The sequence below is a fragment of the Gymnoscopelus microlampas genome (assembly GCF_963454915.1).
Source record: "Gymnoscopelus microlampas genome assembly, chromosome: 19".
Classification (NCBI taxonomy): domain Eukaryota; kingdom Metazoa; phylum Chordata; class Actinopteri; order Myctophiformes; family Myctophidae; genus Gymnoscopelus; species Gymnoscopelus microlampas.
Window position 1 is genome coordinate 265,001 of NC_139956.1, and position 12,500 is coordinate 277,500.

At 46.3% G+C, this 12,500-nt stretch overlaps 1 protein-coding gene across 1 annotated transcript in view; it reads left to right on the forward strand.

The window, feature by feature from the left end:
* Positions 1-12,500, forward strand: part of LOC311034728 (disks large homolog 4-like) — a gene marked incomplete at its 5' end in the record, with an annotated part of 45,146 nt that overhangs the window by 14,796 nt on the left and 17,850 nt on the right. Inside the window, 5 exons of the mRNA XM_084042696.1 lie at positions 1,105-1,218; positions 8,507-8,557; positions 10,134-10,258; positions 11,640-11,809; positions 12,096-12,232. Of these exons, the coding sequence (XP_083898822.1) occupies positions 1,105-1,218; positions 8,507-8,557; positions 10,134-10,258; positions 11,640-11,809; positions 12,096-12,232 (597 nt within the window). The remainder of the gene's footprint in view (positions 1-1,104; positions 1,219-8,506; positions 8,558-10,133; positions 10,259-11,639; positions 11,810-12,095; positions 12,233-12,500) is intronic.

Sequence of the window (12,500 nt, forward strand, 5' to 3'; positions counted from 1 at the left end):
TATGCCTTATGTATGATAACATTATGGCTGCTCTGCACGAAAGCGGTAAACCTTATCACAAACATAAACACAGCAAAACCTACAACATCAGACCTGGTTGGAATGAGGTTGTAGCCGAGCATCATGGGGAAGCCCGTGAAGCCTTTAAGGCAGTGGTTCTCAAACTTTTTCATGTCAAGGACCCCCAAATTGACACTTATTAGCCCGCGGACCCCCATTTGAAAAGATAACCCAGGGACCCCAATAAGAGAAGGTTTTTACGGCTCTCTAGCAGTGATTCTCAACCGTTTTAATTTCAAGGACCCCCAGTTTGACATGCATTAGAGGCTACGGACCCCCATTTAATGGCATTTATACCTCTGGGACCATATATATTGTATAATGTTATTTTAACTCTGAGAGTGTACAAATGGAACCAAATGGACCCGTTAGGGTCCATTTGGTTCCATTTGTACACTCTCAGAGTTACAGACCCATAAGGGTCCATTTGGTTCCTATCCATCATTTAGCTGGGGACCCCCTGGAACCCCCTCAAGTACCCCTGGGGGTCGCCCGGACCCCACTTTGAGAACCAACGCTTTAAGGCCTGGGACAGAGCAGGCAGACCTAGACAAGGGCAGCTGCTTGAGCATAAGATATTAAGTTAAGGTTTAAGTATGCTGTTCGCTACGTACAGAAACATGAACAAAACATGAGGGCTGACTCCATGGCTAAGACGCTGTTAAGTAATAATGTGGTTGATTTTTGGAAAGAAGTCAGAGTTCTGAACAACTGCAAAGCACCCTTGCTGTAGGAGGAACTTCATAGCTGAGGTATGTATGGCGCCTGCATTACAGGGCTCTGTTCAACAGTGAGCCATATAAGAGACAACATCATGACTGATGACCCCATGGTTATCACAGCACAGGAGGTGTATAATGCCGTACACAAGCTAACTAACAACTAACTAACTAACTAACTAACTAACTAACTAACTAACTAACTAACTAACTAACTAACTCTCTCTCTCTCTCTCTCTCTCTCTCTCTCTCTCTCTCTCTCTCTCTCTCTCTCTCTCTCTCTCTCTCTCTCTCTCTCTCTCTCTCTCTCTCTCTCTCTGTGTAGAAGTATCGGTACCAAGATGATGAGACTCCTCCCCTCGACCTCAGCCCAGGTCATATGACCCACGCACGCAGTGGAGAGCTGACGCAGACACACACACTCCCTGCCGCACTCACGGTACACACACACACACACACACACACACACACACACACACACACACACACACACACACACACACACACACACACACACACACACACACACACACACACACACACACACACACACACACACACACACACACACACGTGACTCAAGACTGGACTACAAGAGCCGATCTACAAGCTCACAACGTGTCACGCTGCCACACGTTGTGAGCTTGTAGATCAGCTATTAGACTAGAGCTCAGAGACTCGTGGTTTATCTCTGGAACTCAGTGACGGAAACCGTTTTTTCACTTTCCCAAAATCTAAGCTGTTTCTCCCAAATGTGGAAACCAACCAGTCTGTGTGTATAATGTCCTATAGGCAGGGACGTGCACAGATAGACTCTAGGTGGTGCTAGAGCAACTGCCCTTTGCCCCCCTTGACCAGAAGTGCCCTTTTTCGCGCTGCGAGGCGTTGTGGGCTTGTAGATCGGCTATTTTTGGCAAAGAGGTATAGGTGTAGAGGGAAAAAAAGAGCAGACCAAGTAAGCAAAAAAAAGTATAATTGACTTGAGCACCTGCCCCTCAAAATGTCTGTGCACGTCACTGCCTATAGGCTGGACCACCAGAGGAGACACAGTTCTTAGTCTTGTTCTCATGGGCCTGAAGTCCATCCATTGCTGTTCAGACAGCGGACGGACACACGGCTGGAAGGCCGCCGGCTCTATTGCTTCTCTTCCCGGTAACGTGTTGGTGTTCAGGGGAGGGAGGGCTGTTGGTAGATTCCACAGAAGTTCCTTCTTCATGTGAGATAAATAGATCCACAGAAATGTAAATGCATCCACTGCACCGACTACACTGACCAATCACAACGGGGCAGTTTAACGTCATGCCCAGGACACACACACACGCACACGAACGCACGCGCACACGCACACGCACACGCACGCGCACACGCACACGCACGCGACACACGCACACACACACACACACACACACACACACACACACACACACACACACACACACACACACACACACACACACACACATCATGAGCGGGAGACTGCTTTGGATATCATCTGGTTGTGTTATCACACACACACACACACACACACACACACACACACACACACACACACACACACACACACACACACACACACACACACACACACACACACTTTGCTGAGCTATTGTTGCCTAGCAACACTGGTAATGTTGGTGCCCATGGCAACAATGTGAGCCTGTCTGTATTTGACTCTCCTTCATCTGTCTGTCTCTCTACCTGTCTCTCTACCTGTCTCTCTACCTGTCTCTCTACCTGTCTCACTACCTGTCTCACTACCTGTCTCACTACCTGTATCTGTATATGTCCCTCTCCTCTCCTCTTCTTGGCAAAGAGCCAAGTGACGTCAGTTATACAGAGGGAGGGGATTCCTTCAGAGAGAGAGAGAGAGAGAGAGAGAGAGAGAGAGAGAGAGAGAGAGAGAGAGAGAGAGAGAGAGAGAGAGAGAGAGAGAGAAAGAGAGAGAGAGAGAGAGAAAGAGAGAGAGAGGGGGGGAGGGAGATAGCGGTTGGTCGAGATAAATAAAAAGCAGAGAGAAAGAGAGAGAGAGAGAGAGAGAGAGAGAGAGAGGGGGAGGGAGATAGCGGTTGGTCGAGATAAATAAAAAGCAGAGAGAAAGAGAGAGAGAGAGAGAGAGAGAGAGAGAGAGGGGGAGGGAGATAGCGGTTGGTCGAGATAAATAAAAAGCAGAGAGAAAGAGAGAGAGAGAGAGAGAGAGAGAGAGAGGGGGAGGGAGATAGCGGTTGGTCGAGATAAATAAAAAGCAGAGAGAAAGAGAGAGAGAGAGAGAGGGAGAGAGAGAGGTAGAGGTAGATAAAGAGCAGAAAGAGAGAGAGAGTGGGAGGAGAGAGATAGTGGTTGGTCGAGATAGATAAAAAGCAGAGAGAGAGAGAGAGAGAGAGAGAGAGAGAGAGAGAGAGTGGTCGGTCGAGGTAGATAAAGAGCAGAACGTTCGGAGGCTTTGGGAGGAATGTGAACGTCGTCTTCTTCATCATCATCATCATCACCACCATCTTCATCTTTAGTGCAGCAGAAGAAGAAGAAGAAGAAGGAAAGATAATGATCTGGTGGAGGATCCTCTCTTCTTCTTCTAGTGGAATAAATGTGTCGTAGGAGGAGAAGCTTCATCGTGTCGATTAGACGCGGCTTAATTCATTCATTCATTAATTCATTCACGTTCATGTTGGGCTGAAGAGAGAAGAGCTGTTTCATAACGCTGAGGACCGACCGGAGGCGTTTCTGTTGTTCTTCTCCTTTTTACCAAGCTCCTGTTTTTAATGAGCTTGTTACCGTGTGGTCTTAACGAGCTCGTTAGTCTGTTCTGTTTACGCCTGACTAACCAGGATAATTGACCCATTATTTCGCTCCAGCGGTTTGAACAGACGAGTTGTTCTTTATGTCTTAAAGGACTGAAGGTTTGAACAGACGAGTTGTTCTTTATGTCTTAAAGGACTGAAGGTTTGAACAGACGAGTTGTTCTTTATGTCTTAAAGGACTGAAGGTTTGAACAGACGAGTTGTTCTTTATGTCTTAAAGGACTGAAGGTTTGAACAGACGAGTTGTTCTTTATGTCTTAAAGGACTGAAGGTTTGAACAGACGAGTTGTTCTTTATGTCTTAAAGGACTGAAGGTTTGAACAGAGGAGTTGTTCTTTATGTCTTAAAGGACTGAAGGTTTGAGCAGACGAGTTGTTCTTTATGTCTTAAAGGACTGAAGGTTTGAACAGACGAGTTGTTCTTTATGTCTTAAAGGACTGAAGGTTTGAACAGACGAGTTGTTCTTTATGTCTTAAAGGACTGAAGGTTTGAACAGACGAGTTGTTCTTTATGTCTTAAAGGACTGAAGGTTTGAACAGACGAGTTGTTCTTTATGTCTTAAAGGACTGAAGGACTGGATTTAACATTTATGTATCGTTTCACATGTTTTTATATTTTACATGTTGTTTTGTTTGACTGGATGAATCGTGGTAGATTGAAAGGATCTGATTGGACGAAGACAAATGGTTTTCTGGTTTTAAACGTCATCTGATATATTCTATTATAGATTTATTATTATTATTGGTTCATCAGATTGATGTTTTAATTGTTGAACTGACAGGTTAGCTACTGTGTGATGTCACAGTGTGTGTGTGTGTGTGTGTGTGTGTGTGTGTGTGTGTGTGTGTGTGTGGGGGGGGATGTGCGTGTGTGTGGGTGTGAGTGTGTGTTAGTTTTATAGAAAGCCACATCTTTCACTTCAGACATTTAATTAATATCTTTACTCTTTACTGACCCCCCCCAACAAACACACACACGTGATTCACGCACAAACACACACAACCACACACAACCACACACACACACACACACACACACACACACACACACACACACACACACACACACACACACACACACACACACACACACACACGTGAAGTGGTTTATGTAATCTGTGTCTCTCGCGACCACCTTAACACCTCCCCCCCTTTTGCCCGCTCTCGCGTTACATCCTCTAAGTGTGTGTGTGTGTGTGTGTGTGTGTGTGTGTGTGTGTGTGTGTGTGTGTGTGTGTGTGTGTGTGTGTGTGTGTGTGTGTGTGTGTGTGTGTGTGTGTGACGGAGAGAGAGAGAGAGAGAGAGAGAGAGAGAGAGAGAGAGAGACAGAGAGAGAGCAGTTAAGCAGTGTTAATGATGTAATTAGCGAGTTATTTGTTAGTAATGTTGTCGGTCTGGTATTAGGCATTGGTATCAGGGGAGTTATTCATTAGAGAAGTTATGTTTATGTGAGGTTAATGGTAGTTAACATGAGTTAGATATGTGTATGTCAGGTTGGTGGGAGTAACCAGAAGTCACTGGTGTGCATGTCAGGTTGGTGGTGGTAACCAGCAGTCACTGGTGTGAATGTCAGGTTGGTGGTGGTAACCAGCAGTCAGTGATGTGTATGTCAGGTTGGTGGGAGTAACCAGAAGTCAGTTATGTGCACGTTAGGTTGGTGGTGGTAACCAGCAGTCACTGGTGTGGTATGTCAGGTTGGTGGTGGTAACCAGCAGTCACTGGTGTGTATGTCAGGTTGGTGGTGGTAACCAGCAGTCAGTGATGTGCATGTCAGGTCGGTGGTGAAAACTATTAACAGGAGTCAGCCAGTGATGTTTGTGTCGGTTTGGTACGCAAAGAAAATGGGACGACGATTCATAAACAACGTGAGGAAAGCCAAGAGACACAGACAGAGAATGGTAGGATCTATTTATCTGTCTGTCTGTCTGTCTGTCTCTCTGTCTGTCTGTGTCTCTATTCCCACCCCCCTCTCTCTCTCTCTCTCTCTCTCTCTCTCTCTCTCTCTCTCTCTCTCTATGCTACAAATTTGAGTGGGCTGTGTGTGTGTGTGTGTGTGTGTGTGTGTGTGTGGTGTGTGTGTGTGTGTGTGTGTGTGTGTGTGTGTGTGTGTGTGTGTGTGTGTGCGCGCGCGGTGTACTGCCCACACAGCAGCGTCCCAATGGAGAAGTAGAGTGCTCGGTACAGGAAACTGTACGTGTGTGTGTGTGTGTGTGTGTGTGTGTGTGTGTGTGTGTGTGTGTGTGTGTGTGTGTGTGTGTGTGTGTGTGTGTGTGTGTGTGTGTGTGTGTTTGTGAGAGAGAGAGCGAGAGCGAGAGAAAGAGAAAAGGAACGCATACAACACAGAGATAGAGAATGATTTGCATCACTCCACCTGCAAGAAGCAAGAGAGAGAGAGGAGAGAGAGAGAGAGAGAGAGAGAGAGAGGAGAGAGAGAGAGAGAGAGAGAGAGAGAGAGAGAGAGAGAGAGAGAGAGCAGGAGGGGCATGGATGGGGGGGCTTTAATTAATTCAAAGAGAAACCCAAGCAGATGTTACAACCCCCTTAGGAGAGAGAGAGAGAGAGAGAGAGAGAGAGAGAGAGAGAGAGAGAGAGAGAGAGAGAGAGAGAGAGAGAGAGAGAGAGAGAGAGAGAGAGAGAGAGAGAGAGAGGGGGGGAGAGAGACACACACACACACACACACACACACACACACACACACACACACACACACACACACACACACACACACACACACACACACACACACACACACAGAGAGAGAGAGAGAGAGAGACAGACAGACAGAGCTACATTTACTAATCACTAAGGCCACGTCTTTAATGTTATTGATGAGTTTAAACCTGCTGTAGACTATAGAACAACACCATGACCTTAACATCTCTGTATCAACGTCTTCAGCTTTAATGTTAGTTCTGAACTCCAACTTCATCATTATCATCCTTTACAGTTGATGACCTGGTCAATCCATAGTATCCTGTTTATCCATAGCATCATGTTTATCCATAGTATCCTGTTTATCCATAGTATCCTGTTTATCCATAGCATCCTGTTTATCCATAGCATCCTGTTTATCCATAGCATCCTGTTTATCCATAGTATCCTGTTCATCCATAACATCCTGTTTATCCATAGCATCCTGTTTATCCATAGCATCCTGTTTATCCATAGTATCCTGTTCATCCATAACATCCTGTTTATCCATAGTATCCTGTTTATCCATAACATCCTGTTTATCCATAGTATCCTGTTTATCCATAGTATCCTGTTTATCCATAGTATCCTGCTTATCCATAGCATCCTGTTTATCCATAGTATCCTGTTTATCCATAACATCCTGTTTATCCATAGTATCCTGTTTATCCATAGTATCCTGTTTATCCATAACATCCTGTTTATCCATAGTATCCTGTTTATCCATAGTATCCTGTTTATCCATAGTATCCTGCTTATCCATAGCATCCTGTTTATCCATAGTATCCTGTTTATCCATAACATCCTGTTTATCCATAGTATCCTGTTCATCCATAACATCCTGTTTATCCATAGCATCCTGCTTATCCATAGCATCCTGTTTATCCATTCATTAGTTTTAAAGCCTAAAGCTGTGTAAACTTGTCCAAAGAACAATTACTAGTTCAACGTGTTTGTTGGCTGTCTGTGTTTGAGCTCCACTGTTTTATCTTCATGTTCATGTTGGCTGAATTTAAACACTTTAAGTTACTGTCTGATTATATTCATTATGCAGCCAGTTGTTTTCCAACTAAGATCTAAATGTACATCTGTCAGAGGATAGGGTCAGAGGGTCAGAGGATAGGGTCAGAGGTCAGAGGATAGGGTCAGAGGATAGGGTCAGAGAACAGGGTCAGAGGATAGGGTCAGAGGATAGGGTCAGAGGATAGGGTCAGAGGATAGGGTCAGAGGATAGGGTCAGAGGATAGGGTCATAGGGTCAGAGGATAGGGTCAGAGGACAGGATCAGAGGATAGGGTCAGAGGATAGGGTCAGAGGATAGGGTCAGAGGATAGGGTCAGAGGATAGGGTCATATGATCCGGTCGGGAGCAGTAAGTAACTCTACGTCAACAGGCGTGTCATCCGTGTCATCAGGCGGCCGGATGGGCAGATCCGGAAAGACGTCACCCTGACTCACCCCAAAATAGGTCCTAATACAATCCTTGATGCGACGTAGTTTAGCTTATTTTTTAAATATAAATGTGCGTGCACTTTCCGGAGACTATTTAGCATCTGTATTATCCATATTATCCCACAGGCAAATGATATTCCATTTAAATAGGGATTGGGGAACGGAAACAAAGCGGCACCGCAAAACCGGATGGGCAGATTGTTTTCTATTTTTTTCAGTAGGCGTGGCCTAGACCGGATCATATGGGTCTTTAATAACGCAGACCAGGCTTTCCTCCGCCGTGGAAAGACTGGTGACGCCAGGTTAGGGTCAGAGGTTACGTTAATTCACGGGAGGTGATTAAGACAGTTTAAAACACAACACAACACAACACAACACAACACAACACAACTATAAAACATATTGGAAGGAGATATATAGTGTGTGTGTGTGTGTGTGTGTGTGTGTGTGTGTGTGTGTGTGTGTGTGTGTGTGTGTGTGTGTGTGTGTGTGTGTGTGTGTCTCGAATATAGGTTAATGAGTGAATGACTCCCTCCTATTGGCTGATCGTCATGTCACTCTTCTTTCTGATTGGTTGAGGTCCAACATGGAGACAGATGGAGATGGTTGCTACGGTTACAGCAAGTTGCCTAGGAGACTGGCCCCTCCCCCACAGGGATCAGCAGCTGTTGCTATAGAGTTACCATGGCAACCATGATGAAGATACTGACTGTCTCTCTCTCTGTTTTTCTCGCCTCTCTCTCTCTCTCTCTCTCTCTCTCTCTCTCTCTCTCTCTCTCTCTCTCTCTCCAGATGAACGGATCTGAAGCAGAGTTGGAATATGAAGAAATCACACTGGAGAGGGTGTGTATTAATCGTAGTGTGTATATTGTAACATTAGTGTCTATGTGGTGTGTGTATATGTGTGTATTAACAGGGTAACTCAGGCCTAGGGTTCAGTATAGCAGGAGGAACAGATAATCCTCACAGTGTGTATTAAACAGTGTGTATATTGTAACATTAGTGTCTATGTGGTGTGTGTATATGTGTGTATTAACAGGGTAACTCAGGCCTAGGGTTCAGTATAGCAGGAGGAACAGATATATTCGGCCGTACACCAACGTCAAAGTCACATTTATCAACGCATCCTACACAGCTGATCCCAGCTTACACTTGGTCCCAGCGTTGATAAATGTCACGTCTGAATTTAAATAACACGCCCTTAAACATACTCAAAACGCCCCGATTTTACGACATGAAGACGAACCAGAACACGACCAAAGACATGAAAAGCCAATAAGAATCGTTTCGCTTCGCCTCGCCACACACGCACACGCCCCCCTCTCTCTCTCTCTCTCTCTCTCTCATACACACACACACACACACACACACACACACACACACACACACACACACACACACACACACACACACACACACACACACACACACACACACACACACACACACACACGCGCGCGCCCGCCCAACTTCGTCTTTCCGTAGCGTAGCGGTACATGAGACTCGGGCGGAATGCAGTGATTCCGTGCCGCCACGTTAATATTGGAGCGTCGGGTTTATATCCTTAACCCAGCCAGGTTGTGTAGCCTACATAACTCTCTATGACATAACTCCATAACATAGGACAAGCTACTGTAAGTGTGTATACCTCACTGTCCATGAAAAGAATGTCGGGGCTCCCGAAAATTATCTCGCAGAATCGCTGCTGCGCTGAAAATAGCAGATCTACAAGCTCACAACGGATCGCGATGGGACCTGTTGTGAGCTTGTAGATCTGCTATTTTCAAATAGCCAATGCAGCCATGCAGATCTGCAAGCTTAACCGAATGACTGTTAAAGCATTACTTTATAAAATGTTATATTTTCACAGGGATTATTTATTAGTGTAGATATACATTTTGGAGTGGATTATGTGTCTAGATGCCTGTCAGACCGTCTGGTCCGCAGGTCTAGAATGGAATAAACGGGCGCAGCCAACGTCAACAACTGGTCTCGACCAGACGTGAGATCTCAGCGTAAAGTAGGATAAAGCCCACGTCAGGATATATTGATAAATGCTGAAAGGTGCGGTGATCTCTTCGTACGCTCATTATTCGGGCTGACCGCGTTGATAAATGAGGGCCAGTGTGTATTAAACAGTGTGTATATTGTAACATTAGTGTCTATGTGGTGTGTGTATATGTGTGTGTTAACAGGGTAACTCAGGCCTAGGGTTCAGTATAGCAGGAGGAACAGATAATCCTCACAGTGTGTATTAAACAGTGTGTATATTGTAACATTAGTGTCTACGTGGTGTGTATTAACAGGGTAACTCAGGCCTAGGGTTCAGTATAGCAGGAGGAACAGATAATCCTCACAGTGTGTATTAAACAGTGTGTATATTGTAACATTAGTGTCTATGTGGTGTGTGTATTAACAGGGTAACTCAGGCCTAGGGTTCAGTATAGCAGGAGGAACAGATAATCCTCACATCGGAGACGATCCTTCAATCTTTATCACTAAGATTATCCAGGGAGGAGCAGCTGCTCAGGATGGAAGACTGAGGTACACACTATGTGTTACACACTACACACACACACACACACACACACACACACACACACACACACACACACACACACACACACACACACACACACACACACACACACACACACACACACACACACACACACACACACACACACACACACACACAATTAAACGTGAGTGTGACAGAGGAGCCAGTAGGAGGTGCACCACCTACGTAGACACACTGCAGTGTGACAGAGGAGCCAGTAGGAGGTGCACCACCTACGTAGACACACTGCAGTGTGACAGAGGAGCCAGTAGGAGGTGCACCACCTACGTAGACACACTGCAGTGTGACAGAGGAGCCAGTAGGAGGTGCACCACCTACGTAGACACACTGCAGTGTGACAGAGGAGCCAGTAGGAGGTGCACCACCTACGTAGACACACTGCAGTGTGACAGAGGAGCCAGTAGGAGGTGCACCACCTACGTAGACACACTGCAGTGTGACAGAGGAGCCAGTAGGAGGTGCACCACCTACGTAGACACACTGCAGTGTGACAGAGGAGCCAATAGGAGGTGCACCACCTACGTAGACACACTGCAGTGTGACAGAGGAGCCAGTAGGAGGTGCACCACCTACGTAGACACACTGCAGTGTGACAGAGGAGCCAGTAGGAGGTGCACCACCTACGTAGACACACTGCAGTGTGACAGAGGAGCCAGTAGGAGGTGCACCACCTACGTAGACACACTGCAGTGTGACAGAGGAGCCAGTAGGAGGTGCACCACCTACGTAGACACACTGCAGTGTGACAGTAGAGCCAGTAGGAGGTGCACCACCTACGTAGGCACACTGCAGTGTGACAGAGGAGCCAGTAGGAGGTGCACCACCTACGTAGACACACTGCAGTGTGACAGTAGAGCCAGTAGGAGGTGCACCACCTACGTAGACACACTGCAGTGTGACAGTAGAGCCAGTAGGAGGTGCACCACCTACGTAGACACACAAAAGTCCAGGTCACTGAGCTACTGACATTACTTCCTGCTTGTTTCCTGTCGTGTGGTAACAGCCATAGATATATAAACCTAGACACCTCATTGGCCTCTGCAGTTCGTTGGAGCAACTCGTATCGCGGCCGCCATTTTCGCGTAGGAAAACGGACACTCAAAGTGGCTACTGGCCAATCACAGCGCTCACAGCGCGTTGACTACTGGCCAATCACAGTGCGTCTTTTCTAAGATTTGTCAGAATCTAGTTGTCCCGCCCCCACTTGCCTCTGATTGGCCTACCGAACGCCCCCTTCTGTGACACACACGGAAGCTTCAGGGAAGATTTCCTATACGCTAAACCTTTATATGTCTATGGTAACAGCGTTGTAAAGTTTAATGTTAATGACATCACTTCCTGCAGAGTGAACGACAGCATCGTATTGGTCAACGACGTGGACGTGCGTGAGGTCACACACTCCATCGCCGTGGAAGCGCTGAAGGAGGCGGGGCCTGTGGTCAGGCTGTACGTGTTGAGGAGGCGTGGCCTAGCTGACAGAGTGACAACCATCAAACTCATCAAAGGACCCAAAGGTGTGTGTGTGTGTGTGTGTGTGTGTGTGTGTGTGTGTGTGTGTGTGTGTGTGTGTGTGTGTGTGTGTGTGTGTGTGTGTGTGTGTGTGTGTGTAGTAATCATAGTGTGTACATTGTAACATTAGTGTCTATGTGTGTGTGTGTAGGTCTAGGGGGGCTGTACAGTGTGTATATAATGTGTGTATATGTTTGTATGGGTGTCTATGTGTGTGTGTAGGTCTAGGGGGGCTGTACAGTGTGTATATAATGTGTATATGTTTGTATGGGTGTCTATGTGTGTGTGTAGGTCTAGGGTTCAGCATAGCGGGGGGCGTGGGGAACCAACACGTTCCGGGCGACAGCAGCATCTTCGTCACAAAGATCATAGAAGGAGGCTCCGCCCACAGAGACGGACGGCTCCAGATAGGAGACAAAATACTGGCTGTGAGTACACACACACAACACACACACACACACACACACACACACACACACACACACACACACACACACACACACACACACACACACACACACACACACACACACACACACACACACACACACACACAGGTTTGTTTTACTTTACTCGTGAGGACATCAACGCTTTAGGACAGCAATTTTATGAATGTCATTTAAATATATATATATTTTTTTGACATTTTTAACCATAAGCATAAAACCGAAAAACAGCCGATCTATACACCCACAA